Below are 23,841 nucleotides of genomic sequence, written 5' to 3'. Positions count from 1 at the left end.
AGCAAATTCTTTACGTTATTTGTTATTTTTAACACGTATTTTGAGATTATTATTCTATAAAATCTAGTTTCACAATATTTTTTTAATTTTTTTCTGATTAAAAATTTAACGTTTAAATTTTTATTAAAAAAACATTATAAAACTATACTTCATACAAACCTCAAAACACGTGCAAATATCGAACGTAAACAATCTAATCGAACGAAAAAGAGCGGAAGAATAGAAGTATATTTCAAACTACATGTATAACCAAAGGTGTCCATATAACATGATTTAAAATTTAATAAATCATGTCAGAGATCCCTGTTTACAAAACTGGGCTTCCTGTCAGAGATCCCTGTTTACAAAACTGGGCTTCCTGTCAACATTACATGTATTAAAAAGAAAAAAAAACCATTATACTTGTATCCAAAATTTGTCGACAACTAAGCTGAGCTCAGAAGTCTATTCAGGCAAGAAAGTACCGTCGCAACAATGCCCGTAAAGAATTGAATGAAATCAAAAATCACTAAACTAGGCTCTGGTCCTCCAGATAACACAAAATTCTGTTGGAAGTATACGCGATGAAAGTATAAGGCAGAACTGAAACTTGGACTATCTCTGATATAATCTCAGCTATTCAGGTTGTAATTGTGGCAAGACTCTAGAAGGAACCTTCAGAGTCGTCATCGTCTGTGTCGCTGCTAGATGATTCATCAACCTGACTATCATCACCCTCCATCACAAATTCCAGCATTCCACCGTCTTCGTCTTGGTCATCAATCATGAATACCCCATCATCTTCATCTTGATCCTCATCTTCATCGTCCTCAAGCTCGCTTGGAGCATCATCATCATCACTCATATCATCCATATCACTTCCACCATTTCCAACAATTTCCAGCAATTGATTCACGTCTAGGTCTTCATCATCGTCTTCGTCTTCTTCATCAGTCTCGGCATCATCAGGATCCGAGTCATCGTCAGTTGGCCTCCTGCGACCTATCTCAAACACCCTGGCTGAAGAATACATTTCTGCAGGGTCATCCATCGTGACCAACCCAACAATAGAATCAGTGGGCTCAGTTGCAAAGTCAATTACACAACGATCCACAGGTATAGTGGCAATATCAGAGTAGTTGACAGCGTCCACAGTACGGAAGGCTGAATATAGTGGATGTTTAACTCGTCGAGGTTGTAGGGCAGCCGTAAGGTCATCAAGATTTCTTCTCAAGGTTGCATATATTACATCTCCACTGCCATTAAAAGAAAGTACTGTTTGGTCCAGGGACGGTACACTGCGAAGAAGCCTGAATTTCCGAAGATCCCAAACTTCAGAGTTTATGATGACCTGTGTAAAAAGATCAAGTGACAGTAACCTCAGATAAAAGCAATACTACATCATAAGAAGCTATTGATGAGCTGTTAAAATCTCCAGAACTCTGAAGCCAGTGTAAGAAGTGAAAAAATGCATGCAAACAAATCATACCCCATGCATAATTAATAATGCATTACATGTCAATGTTCATCGAAACTGCAATCCGTGTATATGTAAACAGGCTTGAACAACAGAATTAATAAATATATCTGTGAATCTATTGGCAGACATGTACAACCTTTGGTGTTGAACATTACCCCTAATGGCCGATTTCAGAACTTGAATTTCATTTGAAATTCTAGATTTGATCAAATGACATTTTTGGATACACAAAAGATAGTTGGATTTGGATGTGATTTGAAATCCAAAACACTAAGATCCTAGCATAAAGCTGAGGATTTGAAATGACAACTCAAATCATGTCATTTGAAATCCAAAATTTGAAATGGAGTACACGTTACCAAATGCAACCTAAATTTTATCAGTGACAAATTCTACATATATAAAGTGCATAGGCAAGTTTCCATACCTCATTACCAGCTGGATGGAACCCACCACCACCATAATCAGTAAACTGATCAAAGTGATGGACAGGGTGGGGCTCCCTAAGGTCCCACAAGACACCATTCCAAAGTAACATTGTGTCTGATGGACTAAAGTGAATGAGAGAATACACATGCGAACGCCCCGATGAACTCGAATTTCTGTTGGTAAGCTTTGAATCCAATTTGCAGGTCTGTATATCATACAACAGAATTTCTCGTCGTGTTGACTCCAATGACAATGCTGCAAAAGAATTTCCTGAATTGCTTAACTTCCCACCTTTACACTCATCAAATGAATGCCTAGGTCCAATTGACACAGAAGATGCATCCCATAACTGCACATCATGGGAGCTTGAAGAAAGAATTAACTGTGTCCCCTCGAAAAGATGCGACTGGAGAGCCGTCAAAGCATGTTGGCTAGTAAAGCATTCCAATATATTGCTGTTGTCAGAGTCAAAAATTTTAAGCTCCCCAGAATCACAACCAGTGGCAATCTGAGAGGAATCTCCTAGAAAAGTCATGCAACTTAGCATAGCACCACTATCATCCCGGCACGTTCTCCATGGTCTGAATCTACTATAGACAAATTGGTGATCCCTGCGGCTTCCATGGATCCCCCCATACTTGCTTCTGTATTCACGTGTAGTAAGTCGGGAAGTCACATTCGATGGTGCATCAATGCTTTGCCTAGACTCAGGACAGACATGTGGGTGCAAAAGAGAGAGTGGTGGTAATGTAGTGATGGGAGCTGGGCAATGGCGGTGCTGGTTCTTTAGATACTGAGTGACAATAGAATTTAAAGTCAGTCGTTCTGTGCTAACAGATTGTGGGTCATTTAACAGACCACGATGTACAGAAGGTGTTGCTTGAGCCGAATTGCTGATATCCTCTAAATTTTCAGAGAGCAAACCACCTGATATCAATCTCCCATGAGAGTCTTTTAAAACACGTGGTGTGGTAAAAGCATTTGATTCAGCCAGCAGACTGCTTCTACGAACACTACCAGGGGTCATATAATCTGCATTCTGAATTCCATTATCACTGATCTTAACACGTTTTCTCGATGTAAACGATGCAGTCTCAACTGTTTTAGACAACTTGCGCTTCATTAGCAACGTATTTGGAGTTTTAAAACTATTATCCGCATCTCCACTGGGTTTTATCGCAGATATTAATGACGGAGTTTCTGACGTGCCTTCTGGGACACATAAATTCTTCATAGTACTGTTACCTTTAGATGCAGGGCAAGAATCATAATATTTGAGCTGCAAACCAAGTGTAGATGCAAAAACTAAAGATCTTTTCTTTGAAGACGACACAGATGAATCAAGCTTAATGCTGAAATCTTCATCTAACGAGGCAGATTTTAGTTTATCAGAATAAAATGTGCAGGATGTATTTCGAGAAGGCCAATGGACATGTACAGAAGGAATTTCCTGTCCAGAGCCTTGATGTGATAGAGATGATGGAGCTGCTAATGATGGCAGGGGCATCAATTGAGCCTCTTTCAAAAGTGTAGTAGCAGTTGTTGCCAATCCAGATGCTTGTAGGTGTTCATGTATCAGTGACAATAGTTCTCTGAGTTTGACATTTGAGAACGTACATTAAGACGAAAGTTAAACTTCAGACAGAAAAGTGAGAATGGTGTACACATAGATTTGGAGAAATCAAGAATTAAATACCTGGGATGATAACTAATTGGAGTAGCAGCAGCTATTGCAGCTCTCTCTATACGCCTTAAAGTAGGAGTAGCAGCATCAGTCGCTGCTAATGAACTTGCACGACCAGAATTAGTGACAACCTACAAGTATAACATGGCAGCAGAGCTTATGTAAGCTACAACAGTGTTATTCGAAACATAAAGACTATGCATAAGAATCTGTATCTTTTTTATTTTGCTATCAGCCTATCACATTCTCTCTTGTGAACAATTATGTACAACAAAAGATATTTGTTAGAAAACCTAGGGCGAGTTGAAGTAAAATCATATAATGATCATTATTTTCAGAAACAAGATAATCATACATTTCAAGCTGCTTACCTTTTTAATATCTTTTTTTTCATATGACATTAGTTGGATTTTACATTTTCTGTGATCAGTAATCCTGTACTTTTGACTTTTAGGCCTACAGTGGATTGATCAAACTGCAGACACTAGCAGCCTCATGTAACCCTTGTCCCGCAACAAACCACCAAAAATGAGAATCTTACATGTTAATAGTCTTGTTTGACACATCATTCAGCAATTCTTTTCGTATTAGACAGAACATGACGCACAAATTAATTGAAATTATGCAACTGGTCTAACATGTCAATTAAGATTGTATAAATTACTTGATATTACAAGTTGTGGCCTCTGGGTGTTAACGAGATAAAACACCATCATTGGAAGTAAATGTACTTTTTATTGCCTTTAAAGTCAATTTTTACTCCTAAATATAGATATAAAAAGTAATCAAATCAGGTTAGTATACGAATTGATTCATTTCAGCTTTTAAATGCCAAAATGTGGCCTACATTTAGCAGGAGTGACTTGGTTAATTTTAGACACAAAAATAAGAAAAGTGGGACATGCTTATTAAAATTATAACCCTGGGTCACATAATTTTTAGCTTAGTTAAGACAAGGAGGAAAAGAAAACAAAGAGGTATAGAGTGACAAGCACGATATAAGAGCTTTGCTAGGAGAAATATAAGGTACATGCATCACACGTGCAAAATCCGAGAGGAAAGGAAATAAGGAGTGTAGTTTGCCAAATTAGGGCTCTATTTACCTTAGTGTAAGATTTGTAAGACCTTAGGCCTTTAATAAGTAATAACAGGTTTAACCATATGAACAAAAAACACCCAATTTGGGTGAATTGGAATAGGAAACAAGTCCATACCGCAATAAGCTCAACTGCAACATGAGCTAGTTCCGCTTGCCACCTGCCTTGCTCACTTGCGGATGACTGGCCACCTGAATCTCGAATAAGTTCAGACAGCTTTTTCCCAACCTAAAAAGTTAAAATGTACTTACTATACCACATGAACCAGTGTTAACATGTTGGTTTGTAAAAAAAAAAAATTCAGCCCTCCCAGGAATCGGATTTAACTATATTATACATCTACCGTGAAGTGATTCACATCTACTATGAGGATTTTTTAAGCTAAATGCCAGATTACATCTATATAAATATAAACTATATAATTATTTACCTGAAGCTTAGTTAAAATGTGCGCAATTGCATCATCCCTAGCTAAACCAAGAAGCACTCGGCATGCAAGAGCACGAAGACAGTTGAGGGCACCTGGAGGAGTAAGTACGCGTGGCTGGAGAAGCTGAAGAAGAACCTTGATTCCATTGTTGGCCCGGACAGCTTCTCTTGCTTGATGGAATACTTGTTCCAGTTGTGCAGCAAGTCCTGCACAACCAGCCCCAACACCTAAAGAAATTCTACGATCTCCAACTAAGCCAGACGGGACGGCTGATACAGGAGTTAGTGATAGATTACTGGCTGAAGTTGTACTAAGAGACGCTGAGCTGATCCTTTTTTCAAGAACCGAATCGCTCGTCTGCTCCCTTGTTTCGTTCTGGTTAGGAATGGTTGGGTCTGGGATATTCCGCTCTGCCCTTCTGTCTCTACCATCAATAGGACCATTTAATGACTGAATGATAGACTGCTGTCCATTACTTGGAAGAGTTGGTTTATTACTGATTGATGGTGGAGGACAAACAAGATTGACCAGCACACTGAGTGCTGGTTGAATAATCTGAGAAAATCAACATAATTAATTCAGCATCAATTGTAATCAGAAGCACTAATTATGTTAGTTCTGTCAGTCTTGGAAGTTGGAAACAAGATGATACCCGAAAATATTTAAAAAGTTGGTATTCAACATACAAATCCAACAAATGCTTAGAAACAATACCTGTGGTTCAACATGACCAGCACCATTTGCTGCATCCAAGATGACTGCTATCCCTACACGATCATTGCTAAGTGCGGCATTCACTATGAGTTTGCGGCTGTATGGTACTAGTGTAACAATGTGCAGAACACCCAATGCATATTGAATCAAGTCATGCAAGTAGCGTTCTACAGGTGGGGCCTTTTGGAAAACAATAGATAACATTAGATATCAAATTTTATTCATTTAGCAAGAAAACAAGAACACGAAGATACTAATTGAAACCTGACACAACTCCAGCATTGTGACATGCCCATTCAAGGCCAAGAACTTGTCAACTGCAGGCCAATGAGCTCTAACAAATGCAGGACCAAGCTTCCGATCCTTCTGCATCTGATGAAATGTTGCATCCATAGCCTCATTACTGATATCAAGGGGCTTGTAGGCTGATCTAACACTTGGTACATTTCGTGCCACACTTCGATTAGATTTATTAGGACGTATTGAATCCACAAGCAACAGGAGGTGTGCTCTGAAATATTGTCTTAATGCGACGCAAGTGTGGTAAGCTACCTGCTTCTCAGATGAGGTCAACACTTCCAAAGGAGGAGACTGATCGCTATTATGTGATCCTCCTGAAGCAAATGTTCCTCTTACCCCAGATCTCACTGATGCTGCATTATGTAACAGATTTAACAGCCTGTGCAAACCATCCTGAGCATCAAAGCAATCCAGGACTGCTTTGAAAACAAATGCAGCAGCAAAAAATAAAGCTGCATCCTTTCTTGCTAGATCTTGGGGACATTCAAGAAGTTGAAGAGCTAACTCCATCACCCGATAGAGAACATCTGAGGGGAGGGCACATACACGTTCCATTATAACCTATAAGATGGTCTCAAAGTTAGAATCTGCGGCGGGACTAAAAATTAATAAATGACATTACGAAAATTATACATTAAGATAGAAATTTAATTGTCTGAGCTTAATATGTTAAAGAGATATTACTTACCTGAAGGGAACCTATCGTGAACAAGCATGAAGACAAGCCCAAAAATGTTTGAGCAACCCTTGGAACATTGAGAAGCTTTTGCATGCCACCACGATCCACGAACACGGCAGCAAATTTTCTATGAGCAGCCAATGTAGAGATTAATTTAAGCACATCAGACAAGAGCAGCACAACTTTTGGTTCCTCCGGCCTCGAACTTCTTTGCAACAGTGCAATACAGACATCGACCCCTTTTTCATGCAAAATAGGACCAAGAACCTCAACATATTCTCCAAGTATCACCAGACACTGGATGCAAAACCTTTCTCTTAAATTTTCCAGGGAACTACTGTCTGGAATATAGAACTCCTCAGTTTCATCATATTTTTTTTGTTCAGTCACTTGAGAGATTGGATTTGAATCAACAGCACTTAAAGCCCTATCAACAGATTAATACATTAGTGAGGGATAGATAAGCCTGGTTTCACCATGACCTTGTTGTCAACTCTGGCATGTATATGCGAATACTGTACTTACCTTGAAATTTCAATTGCATTACCAGCATCAATGACGGTCGTTGCAGCATTAGCCGCAGCCAAAACAGCAGCTCCTTCATCATTTGTCTCCTTAAATGCCTAGAATAAAGATTTGATTGTTAATGATTTTCACAACAGTCACACTTGCTATAATTATACAGTAAACTGGAATGCCTCTGCAAGCTTACTACATAACAATAACTCATATCAACTGAGGAGTACTTGGAAGGATTTATTGGTGTACAATCGAATATATAAAAATATTATTCATATCATATGTTTTGTTTATTTATAATAATCGTTAATCACTCATGTTGGAACTTCTTTTACACACATTCCATAAACGAATACAAAAAATTTTATATGTTTTTGACCAGGTTTCCTATTTTTTCCTTATAAAAAAAACGATTTGTGCCCAAATTTTCTGGAAACTGCTTAACTGAGCTATTATAACATTGGGGGGGGGGGGGGGGGGGGGGGGGGGGGGGTTCGGGTCTTGTCTCAGATGTAAACTACGTACTCCCCTAAATTTTTTAATTTATTGTAAACTGCTTGTCATAGTCTCTGAAAAGAGAGAGAATATATAATAGTTGTAGCATTCTTGATGATAAGACAAGAAGTCTTCTTGTGCCTGTTTTCCCCAGTAAAAACTAAGTGACCAAAAGAAACATATAATTAAATGGTTTCAGTATAAATATTAGTGTCATGCAAGCATCAACTAAAGCAGAAAAAGCAAAACATCAACTACAGCAAAAGACACAATAACTAGTTAAAATTTACAATTAATTCCAGCTGATAAAGACCAAATCTCTGTTACTTGCACAATGAACTTCTTAACAATCTCAATAAATATACTACCATGAATAATATGAATTATCTGCGGTCTAATTGCAGAGGTTTATTGCTTTCCAACACTCACTGTATCATCGGATTCTGGGTTGCTTTATGAACAATATAATCCCCCACAAGGGAGTAAAAATCATGTTCTATAGATGAATGATGATTATTTGCAAATGACACGTTCCTGAAGCTGAAATCCTATTTTAGCTTGCAGACAGTATTTGTAGAAAATTATATGTCAGATTTAGTCGTTTTACAATTAAGTACTAAACGAGATTAAATGACATGGTTCAACTTTATCAAAAACTCAATCGTTTATGCAGAAAGTTACTTTCGTCAGCCAGATTCGATACAAATAAAATTTACTTATTTATGAAGTTTTGAAAGATTAAAACAAGGATGAAACAAGAAGCAACTAACCTCCAATGCAGCGGTCTTGACAACTTCAGCAGCAGAATCACCAGCAGCTCTGATGGCTTCTGCAGGAGCAGCAGCTGCCCTTGCTTCAGCTTCGGCAGCTCTGACTGCTTTCTTAACGAGTTCAGATATATCCTTGGACCCGATTTTGCATTCCTGGAAGCAATCATCATAATCTTCTCTATCTGTCGCATGACCATCATTATCCTCAACATCTATTATGCTTCTTAAATTTTGGTCAGTTGTTGTTGTCACGTCCATTGTTCTACACTCATGTCCTATCACTGTCCCTGGAGATGCTAAACCGTGTTTGGCATCCACATATCCATTTATTTTTCCCCTTCCTCTGAGTTTTACTGATCCATGACTTACCCTGCGCTCTGATGAATCCTGTCCACCATTATCAAAATCTTCTTCTCTTAAAGGTCTTCCATGACCATGTCTATCACCAGATTTCCCATACCTTTCACGTAAATCCTGAATATGCCATCCCTCGCAGCCCTCTGCATCAGCAGCGAAATCATCATCATCCGCCAATTTATCAGGGGATTCTCCACCGTCATTCCGATGTTTATATGATGGCCTAGTGAAGTTTCTATCACTGTCCTTTTCTTCAATTTGATTACCTGTCACCCCATCTATCATCCTAGGAGCATTTAACTGGAAATTCTCTGAAACATACCGAAACCGATTCCTAGCTTCTTCTTTCCCTCTAACTGAAGTAGATGAAGCAAGTTTGCGCTCTACTGAATGATTCACATCTTTTCTATTTGGCTCCCCTAGAGTCCGGATGCGAAGATATCGAATCAACTTTGCTGACAATCCAGATTTTAACACGTCTTCAACTATTTGAGCACCACTGCAGACATTATTTACGACTTCAAATTAAGGGCAATTTATGAAAACATTTAAGAACCAAGGTAAGGAGCATACCCGGCCAAACATGTAGCAAGAACTCCAGTAGAATAGGTCCTTAACATTTCAGCCTCTGATGATTTTTGCAGTCCATGAACATTGTTTGAGTTATGATCCTCAGCGGAAGACTTCGAAGCATCACTTACTATCCAACCATGAATATTCTCTAAAACATTTTCTTCAAAAACATGGGGATGCTGGTATGCAAGTTAATAATCAATAAAGTTATTGTGTTAGCAGCTTATCAAGTCGATGTTAAAGGTTGAAGAAAGACCACTAGAGACATCATACCATCCATGTTAATGAACAGCTGAAGAGAATCCTCAAAGCAGCTGCCTGGACAGATATTGAGTATCTAGGTTCTGACAAAAACTTTGAAGATATTAATTCAAAAAAATCATCATTGTCCTGTAGAACAAACACACAGCATAATGTTATAATTAGCTCAACTCTGTATGAGTGCAAATTATGTAAATAGTAGCTCGACTCATTGGAGGATATTCCAAAACACACACAAATATATACTTGAACAGCAACTAATTTTAATTTTATGCATGATGTACTTATTTAATTTATTTTTAATTTTAAAATAGACAAATATATATTACCCGGATCAGATTCCCCAACCGTCCTATGGTATGTGGAGCACGAACATTATTCACAGTGGAATCAAATGTATGTTCCATATACCTGCATTGGGGAGGCAACATTGAGTTGAATATCAAAAAGGTTTCGAATTTATATAACACTGCAGAGTGGAGTAAGTGATGATCACAAATTTGGTATTGCATGTTTAGACATGATACTCCCCTTTAAACTATTAAACCAGGATTGCAAAATTTTACATCATCACTACTAAAAGATTTTTCTCACGAGAACAAATTAACGGCCTAATTGTCCAGAAAAGATGGAGTATCTTCAATTGAACTTATTGGCGGGCTGTTGTAGTCATTTCTCTGTCTTCAGTGTTTTGAGACTAAGCTTCTGTTTGGGAGTGTTGTTCAAAACTGTTGTGTTGATAAAAAAAAGTGCTTGTAAAAAACGTGTTGTTCAAAAAAACTGTTTTTAGATTTATCAAACAGTTTTTTACCAGTTTTTCAGAAAAAGTTCGTTGTTGCTGTCTGCAACAGCAATACCAAACAGGGCCTAAAACGACTCGGGTAACTTTCGTAAATGCTTCACAAGTACTAAAAGGATTGGATAAAATCACTTGGTAAACTCTCCATACCCAATAACTTATAAGACTGTGTATGCAACTGAGAGAAAATGATTCATGGATTAATTGCATCAGGGGGCAAAAAAATTATCATTCTATGTTGGGTGACTCATCATTTCAAGAGGGTTGCTCTTAATAATTTATAAAAAAAAATTAATCAATTATATTTTTAAGTAGACTAGATAAACAGAACACTTCATTGGAATTTGCATACTCGATCTAAAATCTAAAGCCTGTGTTATACAGTTTCAAAGCTACAAAGTTCAGGTGGATTTCACCAAAAAAACAAAAAATCTCTTTCCTACCAATGACATGCTTATTAGATGTAAGCAAAGATGTGTAACTAGAATACAAAGTGCAAAAATAAAAGCGTCTCTTCTGGTAGCATATAAGAGATGAAATAAATTTTTAACAAAAAAGAACACAACCAGAGGCACAGAATTGAATAATACAAATTTAGACAGCAGAAGCAATTCCACATTAACAATCCGAAGCGATAAATATATTAATACAAGGTTCTAAGATCAATCAAGCACTTAATTAAACATAGAACTTGATAGTTCTTGATATCAAATATAAGATCATACATATCAAAATTTACTAAACACTGCTAAAAATATTTTCAAGGGGTGCTTATATATATAAATTTTAATTTTACTACTAAATTTTCAATTTTTTGGGTCCGGGGTGCTTAAGCCCCCGAGCCCCCTACTCGAGTCCGATTTGTAGTTGTAGTTAAGCTATGATATGAAGTTATTTGAAACTATTACTCGCAACATATAACAGCTAAAACAATCTTCAATCGAGCAGCGCAACATGTGGAACTTATCACCAACAGTTACACGCTGGCACTGAAAAATAACAGTAACTAACCGTGTAACGGAACTCGAGTTTTCACAATAGCAAAACAAAACAACATTTACGAATACAGTTTCGAGTGAGGGAGTATGAATAGACCTAGATTCTTGAGCTTCGAGAATTGAAGCGAGAGCGTGAAGAACACTTGGACTCGGATTGTTCGGCGATGAAGTAATCTTGTCCATGAGTCTCTGGGCTTTAATCAACAACAATTCATTTGCTGATACTTTGTCGTCTTCCTCATTCATTTCCTCCGGTTTCTCCGGCGGCGGCGCCGCAGCTACAACGTCGGCGGCGGCGGCGGCTGCCTCCATTGTAAATAAGACCGGAGAGACTAGCGGAGGTGTGAATGAATAAGAATTACTAGTGAAGATGAAATTTGAAGTTGGTAGTATGTATAATGTAAGTAATTGTGGAGGCGAGAGTTTATAAGTAACGGCTCATGAAATGAAGGAGAAGACATAATGGGCTTCACTTCTCGTTAGTCGTTACCCCGCACAGACTAAAGGCCCAGTACCAAATGCACGGTGTCATGCTACCCGACTCTCTGTCCGTTTTGAAATCTAAGTCGTTTTTCATGTATTTCTAAATATTTTGACCGCATATTTAAAATTATTATTTTTTAATTTTTTTTTAATAAAAATATATGATTGATATTATTTTTCAGAAAAAAATTCAAATATAATGATTTTAAACATGCGGTCAAAATACTTAAAAATACGTGAAAAAAAATCAAGTGACCTATTTCAAAACAGAAGGAGTAGATCCATATTCCTTATTTTGTCACATTAATCGAATTTCGGTAAATTCACAAATTTTATAATGAAAATTATTTATACCATATTATAAAAATAACTATTTTAAAATTTGTGATCATAAGATAAATTTGATATATTATAAGAGTTAATTTTTAAATATAAAAATATCTAAAAACATTTTTTTTTGACGGAAAATATCAAAGAACTTATCAGGATTATTTATATAAAAAAAAAAAAAAAAAAAAAGATTCACCGACTACTGAATCTCAAATCCCTTTTCTATGAAGCCCCCACAACTCATTTAGAACTGTGAAAATACAAACTGTTTGGATACAAAAACAGTTCAAGTCCAACTCCACAAAGCAACAAGTATACCCTTTTTTACTGATAAATTTACATTCTAGGAATTCACAGGTAAAGCTGGAGTCACAAGGAGCCTGGAAGTACTACTTTCGTTCCGACTTGAGTTGTCCTCCAAGTAAGACCAGTCCACCGGCAGTGAAAGCTGACAACACGGTTGATGCATAGCAAACTGCGAGGGCGGCTCCCCTCAAAGACTGCGTCAACATGCATTCATAAATACTAATTCGGCAAGCAAAATGATTTATAATAATCTAATTCGTTTATGCACCTTGGCAAGCATCAGGGCGTTTTCATTAGCATACTGCAATGAGCTCTCTGGAATGCTTTGAATACCTTGGCTAAGTTCCCACGAAAGCAACCTACGTATTAAAGTATAAGGTCGCACTAACTTTACAAGCAGGGAAATCAATTAAAAGAGAGATGATAAGAAAAAACAGAAAACAGAAAATCAAGCACACCACAAGCACCCTGAAATACACATTACAAAGATATTTACCCGAAAGTGAAGGCAATTACAGCTCCTATGTAGGCTTTATCTGCTGTTAGTGCTACCTGAAGTTCTCCAAACTGTAATACAGATATCAAGAGTATCGGGTCAAGAGTTTTGATCTGATGCTGCATGACAACTACAGGAAAGTTACTTACCTTGAACATCCTAGTTTCCTGTGCCGGTTGTTCATTTGCTGCAGTAGACACCGGACTTGCTGAATAAAGTTTTCCTACCGTAATCATAGCTTCGGCAATCTAATACTTTTGACGTTAATCAACAAAATACGAAGGGCGAACTCTTACAATAAAATTTGGAATGAAGTTTTAAGAATAAATTTCTTTTGTTAATATGGTGAAATTTAGAAGTCTAAATTAGGCATATCAGCCTAGTCTGTCCTGAAAATTCAGTAAATGCAGTCAAGCTCAAGTAGCAGCTACATTCCATCCATATTTTAACATTTGATCATCTAGACCACAAATCTTCTCAGAATCTGAATCTCATATATATTTAACTGAGATATGATGGTGCTGAATAGAAATATGATCAGGATGACGTTTACTAATCAAGTGAGCTGACTGCTAGAGATGAGACAAATTTCAGATAGTAGAATTCTGATTAAATACAAGCTTATGTTGACTTCTAATCAGTAAACAAACAATAAGGATTGTGAAGATGACCTTCTGCAGTTCACCATCTCCATACTGGCCCATAGATTGAAACCTCCTTCCAGAAGATACCAAGCGTTTTCCAAATGCTATACCAAAATTTATAATTAATTTCAACGTAAAGAAGATTCTTATATTCTTTTTTTGATATCTGAATCAAAAGGATTAGTTTTGCTATTGCCTGCTTTACTATTGGCTGACGCAGAGGCAACTAACATAGGGAGCTTTCCAACCAGAGTGGTTGAAGTTGATGTGTCTGCTGCTTCCCATGCTCTAGTTATATTTAGCAAAGTTTCGCCCAGCTCTAGACCACACTGAAAGGAAAAATTACGAACCATATCACATGTCAATAAAAAATCAAGAACATTCTGTATGTTTACCACCACATCCTACGTACTGCTAGTTGTAGAGGCTAAACTACTGATCGGTGATTTTGAATTTTATTGCTAATTGTAGAAGCTAGTTAGTCTCCCTTCCTGTGTCATAGAGAATTTAGCTTTCGAATCTGTACTCTTTCTTTGTGTCACCATTCTGCTGCAATTTTATAATGTCCTCATTTTGATATATATTTGCTCCGACTTGGTAAAAAATGAAAAAAGAGTCTAGTCAAAATCCCCTTGAATGTCCAATTGTTTACAAAATCTGATTATTATTTCTCATTGTATATTTCACAATAAGAAAGTGGCTTATAGGAGTATACATCTTTCTAGTTAACAATAAGATTTATAGCAAGGGTCCTAAAGTACACAGTGGTCTTCAATACATGATAAATGCTTTTGGCTTCAATGATAACGGCTTTCTTTATTTGCATATTCTATATAAAAACCCACCAACTCCATACATATGTTCACATAGCAGAATCTATGCTTCGCCATCATATGCTATTGTTAGTGCTATTATATAACTAATTGATCCCCTTGTTAGAGTTACACATAACTCCAGCCATACATCTATTTGATTCCAAATTTTGCAATTCCATTACCTTTTCAGTGATTCTTTTTTATGAAGACAGTGCAGTCATTTTAGCTATCCGCATCTACAATTACTCCTCAAAAGTCACATTTCAGAGAGTCATATGATCGATAAACAGGGTGAGGGGAAAACTTAGCCTGAATGATACAATAAAAATAGAGAACCGGGTAGCCAACACAGAGTAACAGATAGCACTGGCATTTTTGTTCCACATCTCTAAAGGTAGAATGTTAAAAACAGTTTATCTGCGTACATACCATATGAGAATTTCAGTGCTTTAACTAACCTCATCGATAACTGGTCCCTTGGAAAGATCAAAAGCAGCATCATTGAGCTACAACAACAAAAAAAGCTACTCATTTAGTGTTACACAAGTCACTAATAATGTGTTTGGTTGTGATGAATGAAATTTGAGAGTATTGAATGAACTTTAAACTATAAAACGAGTAAACGTGGAGAACTTTCATTACTTGACCCATCCCATTCCTATCAAGCTAAAATGATCCATTCTCGACCACGCCCATTTTCTTCACAATTCTTCTCATAACAAATCACTCCATCTGTTTTGAAATACAGATAGTTTGACTTTTTAACACGTATTTATAAGTCCTTTGATCGTCAAGTAAAAATTCATTATTTTTAAAATTTTCTTTTTATGCATTATAATATTAATCATACATTTTTTATTTAAAAATGAAAATTTCAAAAATAATGATTTTAACTATGCAATTAAAGAAGTCCTTCGAAATGCAAGTCAGAAAATCAAACCACATATATTTCAAAACAGAGCGAGTAATATCTCATTTCCAAATTCTATTATTTCCCTTCAATCTCACAAATTCCATTTCATTCTCCAGGACCAAAAACAACATAAGTACTTGAATATCATAAGCATACGAAGCATATTATAAAATCAGACTGACATCTAGCCGAAGGTCACTAGGTAATTGCTTGAAATAATCATCTGGAAGCTCAAAACTACCCTGCAAACACAATAACACAAAATCACATAACATTATAAAATTAAAAAATTAAAAAAAGAAACATATACATACAGGGATACTTACAACCAAGTCTTGAAGAGGATCTTGGGAAGGAAGGGAGCTGGGGGGGTCTGATTCAGTCAAACTTGCAAAAGATTTAAAAGGGTGTTTGTGTTTGGGATTGTTTATGTGAATAGAAATTGAGGAGAGAAGGGTAGGTTTGGGATTGGGGTGAAAAACAAGGGCAGGAATGGAAGAGTAAATGGAGTGTAGTTTCAGGCCAATCCCAGTTCTGAGTAGTGTGGAACCAGCAGCACCAGCCATTTTTGTTCTTCTTTTCTGTGAGGATTGTTACTTTCGCGCCCTGCTAGCCGCATATATGATATATGATGTATAACAATTTAATTTTAATACAAATTTAAATATGGGAAAATTAATTCTAAAATCAAATATGGGACTTTAGAATTAATTTCCCTATTTAAATATCAAATTTTTGTTCAGAATTTTTTTAAAATATTATAAAATTATATTTTATAAAGTCTCAAAATATATGTTAAAAAATAACATAAAGAACCTGCTGATAGTGAGACAAAGGAGTATATCTGCATACTATATTTTTAAGATTATTTTGTTTTTGTTATTTTATATGTGTGTGTATTATGTAATATAATCGGTATTAATTAGATAAACTGATTTGCTTGATGTAAGACGCAGTGTACATGATACTGGGTAAACAGAGGTATTAGGTAAATAGAGGTATTTTATTTTTAGCAATGATAGAGGTTAAACGACATATCAGGTGTAGTTTAACCTTACGTAAGTAATAATTTAAATGAGGTTAATCTCACCTCCTTTTTACTCTAACTATTTTTATATTATTATATAAAATATTTAATCCTTATATCTTTTTCATCGAACTCGATATGAATAGATATGTTTCGACTTTTTTTTTAATATTTGACTAAATCATTTAGGCTTTCAAGCCGAACTCGAGCCGAGCTTCGAGTTTAAAATTAAAAGCAGTCGAACTTGAAGTCGAGCTCGAATTCCGAACTTTTAATCGAGCTCGAGCCGAGTCTTGCAATTTTCAACTCGTCTCTAAACCCCTGCGGTTCCATTCAGATCGTTAATGTTTTATACTGTAATGATTTAAATTTAATGCATTTTTATATGATGCTTCAATGTAATATTTTTTTATATAGTTTTTTGATAATATAATGTATCTTAATTACAAGACATGTCATTTATTTTAATAATATTTTCTAAAATTTATCACTTTATTCTAAATATTTATATTATTATGTTAAACAAAAATTAAATTTCTACAAATGTTATATAACAAAAATATAACGAGTCATATATAAGAGGAGTTTTTCTCCTTTTTTAGAACCCCGTTGAGACTTGAGACCGAGACGGCAAAAAGTGAGCGGAGAGGGGAAGCGGGACTGTGGGGCTCCAGCAGCCCATAGGCCATAGCTAGTCGGGTTAAAGCCCAAAAAGAGAGTAAACCCTTATCTCTCTCCTTAAACCCTCTCTCCCTCCCTCAAATCTCTCTCTCAAATCTCTCTGCACACAACACCGATACACATACATACATAGATACACTGGTCGGAATCGCAGTATGTACAGAAGAAACCAGAGATTAACCAGAGAGTTTCTCTACAGAAAGAGCTTGGAAGGGAAAGAGCGTCTCCTTTACGAGAAGAAACGCAAGATCAGACAAGCTCTCGAAGGTCCTTATATGCAATAATTATCAACTAAATTTATACTTTTCTGATTTTTTGTTTAATTGATGAGTGATTGTACTTGTTTATTGATTTGTGTTATGTTATTGATTGGTTGTGAATAGAGGGAAAGCCGATTCCTACTGAGCTCCGAAACGAAGAAGCAGCTCTCCGTCAAGAAATCGATCATGAAGATCAGAACACTGCCAGTAATTTCTCGAAACACATGCTATGCTCTAATTTTATCTGCATTATATTGTTTCGAGTGTTTATTATCCGGAGTCTTATTAAAGTACTCCCTCCGTCCCCCTCAGTTATTTAGGGGCCGTTTGGGTGAGATTAAAATAAGTGCTTGCTTAAAATAAATAAGTGGAGTAGAAGTTAGAAGCAAGATAAGACTTATAAGTGATTAAAGTGTTTGGTAAATAAGTAGAAGCCCTGAAACAAAAGCTAGCATTCCTAACTTTTTATAAGTGCTTCTTGACTTATTACACAAACGGTACGTATAAGTGCTCTTAACTTATAATCCAGAAGCTGGACTTAAAAGTCCTAAACAAACACCCACTTAGTTGTTTACATTGGGAGACGGGGGCTCGACACACATTCTAATGCTCTCATAAAATATGGTTTGAAAAATTATTTTGTTTTTTTTTTCTTCTGAATAAATATTTACTATCTAAATTTTTATACAAAAAAGAAAAATTACAAAAAAAAGTTATTATGAAATTATGTTTTATATGCGCCTTAAAATGCGTGTTGAGCAATGCAAAAAATTTGTAAAGGAATGAGAGGGACAAAGGGAGTATACCTTATTAAAGAAGTGGAAGTAGATTTCCGCTATAGCTTGCTACCGCGTATTGGTAATTGTTCTTTTTTATTGTTTAGGTGTATTGTATTATAATTTTTTGTAGTAATACATGAGTATCCTTTGTTTGTTAACTTAGTTCCAAGGTCAACCATCGATGATGAGTATGCAAGTGCAAACGAAAAAGACCCTAAGATATTGATAACAACATCACGCAACCCAAGTGCTCCATTGACACAGTTTGTAAAGGTATGTTAACGCAATATTTTGAACAAGGGTAGTGCATCTAAGAACAATTATATTAAGTAGGATTTAGTAGGACTACCATGTTCCTACATGGGACTACAACAGGGGGATATTCTAATAAACTATAGTGCAGGAACTGAAGTTTGTCTTCCCAAATGCGGAATCTATGAACCGTGGTGGTCAGGTTTGTTATCCCATAAATATCTAATATTAATTTTATATGAACATCTATGTGAATTGTGATACATGAATTTTAGTAGAGCTAAGATATGGAACCATTGATAAACTTGACTTCCTTGATATCTGTAGAAAAATGAACACGTTCTCCTCTTTCTCATTCTTTAAATTGTTCACTTCTCGTGGTGTATATAGCGTCCCGTCCAAAACAGATATGGCAATTTCCGTGTCTTATTTATTAATGATCACCTGACAGCTCAAATTTATATAATACATCTTCTAGTGGAAAATTCTACAGAATAAAGAGCTGTGAATTTAGTTCGATTTGTTGCATCAGGTATACTGTAAGTGTCTATAAACTTTCTCTGACTATATGTTTTTTCTAAAAAATGTGAAGAAAGCGCCTAAAATTCTCCAACTTTTGCGACAAAGATCTACAAAAAAGATAGTTTTAGTGACCATTTACTTTCTAATGATGGTTGAACACTATAAGATTTTATATGCATAATTTGATAATTACAAATACTGCTGACCATTTATTATAAGATAAGTATTAACTACACTTATCAGATATGCGTGGAGCGGAGCTCTGGGAATATTTTAGTTGCTATGTGGATAAGAACTATTGACTTCCTTGTTTCCTATTTATGTTGATATCCTGCACTAACTGAGCTGTAAGACTGTAACATATATGGTTGCATGGTGTTTTCTGGTTACTACGTGGATTGTAATTAACACTGCTGCTTATGCCAATAAAAGTGATCATTTTATAATATTGAAAGCACATATGTACCATAAAAAAGAACACCCATAATGCTTCTTTCATCTGCAGGTTATATCAGAAATTATTGAGACCTGCCGAGCATATGATTTTTCAGATGTTATATTAGTTCATGAACATCGCGGTGTGCCAGATGGCCTTATAATAACTCATTTACCTTTTGGTCCAACAGCTTACTTCGGATTACTCAATGTGGTATGTTGGTTTACTTTCTTGGGAATTTATTTGACTACTTGTAGTGATGTGTTGTTAGTACATAAAAGGGCTATTCCTTTATAGGTTACCAGACATGATTTGAAGGACAAAAAAGCTATTGGAACGATGCCCAATGCCTACCCACATTTGATCCTCAATAATTTTTCAACGAAGGTATTATCCTTGTTTAAACAAATATAACTAGAAACCCGAATTTTTTGTTGACTAAGATTTCACATAGATGCACCTTATACTGTAATAGATGTTTGTAATATTAGCAATTATAAATCATAAATTTTGTTGCATGGTCTTCTTTCTTTCTTTTTTCCGAAAAGCAGATGTATAGCTTTTTATATAAATTACAGCTTTTTATAACTAGAGATAATACATCGGACCCTAAACCCAGCTAACAAACAGAATCCAAGAACAAACTAATATACTAAACTCCGACTAAGGGTATAAGACCCCATTCCAGGCTAATACTATGGCTATCTTCTCCAAGTTAGGACGAAGAAGAAGCATGTATCTGCATTGAGAAAAACTAAAACTGTGACCATGCATCAGTCACAGCTACTGGGTTCTTTGCGAGTTAAAGCTGCTGGGACAATAGAAACAGAGATTGTTGGGCTTAGTTTACTTTTCTGTAGGCTATAATTTCTTAGACCTGAGTAGAAGAATCTGAAAATATAGTAACATGGGCCTGCTTGCGTGGACTATTGTTTGTTTGATTCATTAGAAAATTTAGTGCTTCCATCTCCACTTCAAAGCTTGAACAAAGAGAGCTTGGCCCAGATATTGGAACAGTTATCCCATTCTTATCGGAGGAACCCCCCTTACCCGCATAATAGCTCCCATCAAATTGTTGCTTACATGCTCCATCTATGAAGCGCAGATAATCTGATACCTTAAACCAATAGTGCATGAAATTATCTCTTCTTATTTTATACAGACCGACTGCTTGACCCGGAGTAATGTTCCATATAATTTCCTGGTCTGATGGAACTAAATCTTCTGCAGTGCTCCATGAAAATGTTCTTCCCTTTATAAGGAATTCTAGACTATAATAAGATGCCCTTTGAATTGATATAAGAACTCCTTTCTGGAGAGCCATATAGACAACAACGTAGCTGCAAAGCATATCCCACCAATGAATTTTAAGTTTCCTGAATTCACTTTTTTGAAGCATGTTTGAAGGTCTAGTCTCAAAAATGAAGCTGAAATCTACTTCCAACCAAGTATCCATAATGCTATATGCCCTTTTCGCGACTTGACAGTCCCAGAACAAATGATTCAGGTCTTCAGGAACTAATTTACACCATTTGCAGGTGTCATCTGAGATTATCTCATGTCTCTTTAAGAAGCTTAATACATTATTTTGAGGAGTAAATGGGCTCGTTACAAATTTTATAAACCAAATTAAGTTTATAGAAAGGGTTGCTAATGATATCTTCTTTCCTTTGTTTCACCTGTGGGAGTACAAGGTGAGCCTTTTTAATTACTTTTCCTTGTGTGTAAAGTTATATTTGCATAATGGGGTGTCGGGGCATGTTTTGTACTTCATTCAAATTCAGCATAATTTGAATTTGTATAGGTTCGTTTCTCAGATTCTTATCAAATTGTGACTCTTGACTTGAAGGTTTATTTAACATACTTTTTCAATGTCAATTTCTTTGTGTTAAAATATTTGTCCATCTTCATGTCAGCTTGGTGAAAGAACAGCTACCATTTTGAAGCATCTTTTTCCTGTGCCCAAGCCTGATACAAAACGTATTGTGACTTTTGCTAATCAGTCTGACTACATTTCGTTCAGGTTAGCTATCATAGCTTTGCCAGTCACTTTTGTTTATCATTATAATTCAAAAACATTACTCTGCTTATGTTTTGATATTATGGATTTGGTCCTACCATATCGTGTTATGCTCGTGTAAATTGCTTAGTGTTTATAATAGTAATTGGATCATTTACTTCAGGAACCACATTTATGAAAAGAAAGGAGGGCCCAAATCTGTAGAGCTGAAGGAGATTGGTCCTCGATTCGAATTGAGGTTGTATCAGGTAAAAATGCAATTTGATTAAACTCATTGTCTTGTCTATATTGGCTGTGGAACCCCAGGAATGCATGCTAAACAGAACGGTGGCTTTTCTGAGGACCTGTTTTCTTATTAATGGTTTTATAAGCATCTGTCAGTCTGCCCATACTTCAAATTACTGCAGTACAAACGATAATATACAGTAAATCCTGTTACACTTGATCGAAAATACAAACTAGTGAGATATTAGTCGGGATTTTTTTGCGGAAGTGTCTAATCAGTAATTCACCTGGGACCTGTACAATGAGATCTTGGTATGAAAAAAAATTGTTGTAGGCCTTGGCAGCTTTCATGTTTTCTGTATAAGTGATAGGTAAAAAGGTTTTATTGGTAAGAGTTATCACTAGACTTGCTAAGATGTAATTTTATCGTACCTAAGTCTTTTATCACTGCTGAGAACCAGTCCATCTTTAAGGTGTTAAGAGGAAGGCACCAAATGGATCTTATTCTATATTACAACAATTACATCTTCAGAGGATAAAAAAGTGAACTAAATGAAAGTCAAGGGAAAAAGTCCAAACTGGCATATCCTCTTTGATATGTTGACTTCACCAGTTTTCATGTCCCTTCAGAAGCTGTCCAGTTCTATAATTACCAGCAACAATTTACAATCCCTCTAGAAATGATAACTTTAGAGGACACTTTCATGGAGACTGTTCATTTGTAATTAATCTTGCTTACCAGGACTGCAGTAAAATTCTAATGAGTTTTGCTTCGCACTTTATCACAGGTCAAGCTAGGAACAATGGATCAGAGCGAAGCTCAAAATGAATGGGTCATTAAACCATACATGAATACATTCAAAAAACAGAAGATTCTTGGAGATTAACAGCATTTAAAATAAATTGTGGCACCCTCTCTCTAACCCTCTCTCTAGAATGATACTGTTATCGTAACTTATTAAGTTGGGATCTTTTTCCGTTGTGTTGTGTTGTATTGTAGCTTTATCCGATTTAAATATTAATTATATTTAAATTCGAAGGTTCATTAGTGAAATTGGTCCCTGTATTCTTGACTTGTTTTACAGGAAAAAAGATTCTTGTGTTCACCATAGTATGGAGGGCTTGGGCGGAAAATTTTCCCCATTTTGTAACATTTGTTTAGCCGATCAAAAGCAACCTTGTAGAAATGTTATCAAGTCAATTTAATGAAGATATGTGCAAAGAAACGGGTTTTAGATTATATCTTTTTCAAAATTAATTTCAATAAAGTGTTGTTGAATTGTATATTAATCACAATGCTTCATATTCTATTGATTCAACCTCACAGAAAATAAAATTGTTTGATTTGTAGTTATTTTTTGTCTATTTTAATCGGTTTTCCATACAATCTTATTTTAAATTTTATTTTATCATATTTCAATTTGCTTCTAGGTTAGTTTAATCACGGTGTTATGGCTTTCATAAAGATACGGAGAGATTTATCATTTTATGTTTAAATTTTAGAAAATTGATATAAATTATTTTTATTTTATTATTACATTTTTAATAATTTATAAATCATTAATAAATCAAAATTACCCAAAAAAATATTTTAAACTCTCAACTTATCAAATAAATTATGTTAAATCTTGAGTTATGTTCAGTCATAACTCATAAATTAAGCCAGATGATCCAACCAAACATACCTGTACATACAAACATCTTGTGTTTATATACACAATCAACTCTCTGAATACGTTGGCTTATATAGACAACCGTCATTATAGGCGGATCTTAACAGGGGAAGAGCGATCTGTCGACCTCTTTATATTTTTATGTATATATTTGAATTGAGTTTTTTAAAATTTTATTTATATAATAATTTTTTAACTAGATATAAAAACATAATAAGAGAAAAATAACTAATTTCGCACTTGTTTCTTAAGTGAAATAAAAGTTTTTCTCTATTGTATATAATGTTGTGTATTGGAAAAAAAATGTTGTGCAACAGTAAAAATAACATTCCTTTATTGTTGTTTAATTGTCGTGTAGATGTGATTATGTGAATATGTGTTTATTTGTACCTATTGAATGTTAAATAGATGTTAA

At 35.5% G+C, this 23,841-nt stretch overlaps 3 protein-coding genes across 4 annotated transcripts; 1 reads left to right on the top strand and 2 right to left on the bottom strand.

Moving 5' to 3' along the window:
- Positions 1 to 244: 244 nt before the first annotated feature.
- On the bottom strand, positions 245 to 12,040 carry LOC108203173 (DDB1- and CUL4-associated factor homolog 1). The gene is made up of 14 exons (XM_017371945.2): positions 11,662 to 12,040; positions 10,097 to 10,178; positions 9,780 to 9,896; positions 9,507 to 9,685; positions 8,577 to 9,432; positions 7,318 to 7,415; positions 6,802 to 7,219; positions 6,078 to 6,674; positions 5,814 to 5,993; positions 5,100 to 5,654; positions 4,787 to 4,897; positions 3,585 to 3,703; positions 1,887 to 3,480; positions 245 to 1,330 (listed from the first exon to the last, which is right to left on the bottom strand). Exons 1-14 carry the CDS (start codon positions 11,874 to 11,876, stop codon positions 644 to 646), a joined length of 5,808 nt encoding a protein of 1,935 aa, XP_017227434.1. The 5' UTR covers positions 11,877 to 12,040; the 3' UTR covers positions 245 to 643.
- A 540-nt stretch (positions 12,041 to 12,580) lies between these two features.
- Positions 12,581 to 16,176, bottom strand: LOC108200556 (uncharacterized). 2 transcript variants are annotated; one of them, XM_017368753.2, is made up of 9 exons: positions 15,878 to 16,176; positions 15,734 to 15,793; positions 15,097 to 15,144; positions 14,020 to 14,152; positions 13,851 to 13,927; positions 13,329 to 13,427; positions 13,180 to 13,250; positions 12,952 to 13,042; positions 12,581 to 12,877 (listed from the first exon to the last, which is right to left on the bottom strand). In XM_017368753.2, exons 1-9 carry the CDS (start codon positions 16,115 to 16,117, stop codon positions 12,767 to 12,769), a joined length of 930 nt encoding a protein of 309 aa, XP_017224242.1. In that variant the 5' UTR covers positions 16,118 to 16,176; the 3' UTR covers positions 12,581 to 12,766. The 2 variants fall into 2 exon arrangements, with proteins under 2 accessions (XP_017224242.1, XP_063941103.1); XM_064085033.1 differs by lacking the exons at positions 15,734 to 15,793; positions 15,878 to 16,176 and adding an exon at positions 15,281 to 15,345.
- Positions 16,177 to 17,180: 1,004 nt separating this feature from the next.
- On the top strand, positions 17,181 to 22,859 carry LOC108200384 (uncharacterized). Its single transcript, XM_017368508.2, has 9 exons — positions 17,181 to 17,526; positions 17,643 to 17,726; positions 18,462 to 18,571; positions 18,702 to 18,752; positions 19,578 to 19,721; positions 19,806 to 19,895; positions 21,425 to 21,531; positions 21,692 to 21,776; positions 22,542 to 22,859. The coding sequence occupies exons 1-9, from the start codon at positions 17,415 to 17,417 to the stop codon at positions 22,638 to 22,640; spliced, it is 882 nt and encodes a 293-aa protein (XP_017223997.2). The 5' UTR covers positions 17,181 to 17,414; the 3' UTR covers positions 22,641 to 22,859.
- The last annotated feature ends 982 nt before the right edge of the window (positions 22,860 to 23,841 follow it).

Source organism: Daucus carota, chromosome 9 (assembly GCF_001625215.2).
Source record: "Daucus carota subsp. sativus chromosome 9, DH1 v3.0, whole genome shotgun sequence".
In the NCBI taxonomy this organism is placed as follows: domain Eukaryota; kingdom Viridiplantae; phylum Streptophyta; class Magnoliopsida; order Apiales; family Apiaceae; genus Daucus; species Daucus carota.
This window is presented reverse-complemented; position numbering and strand designations above follow the sequence as displayed.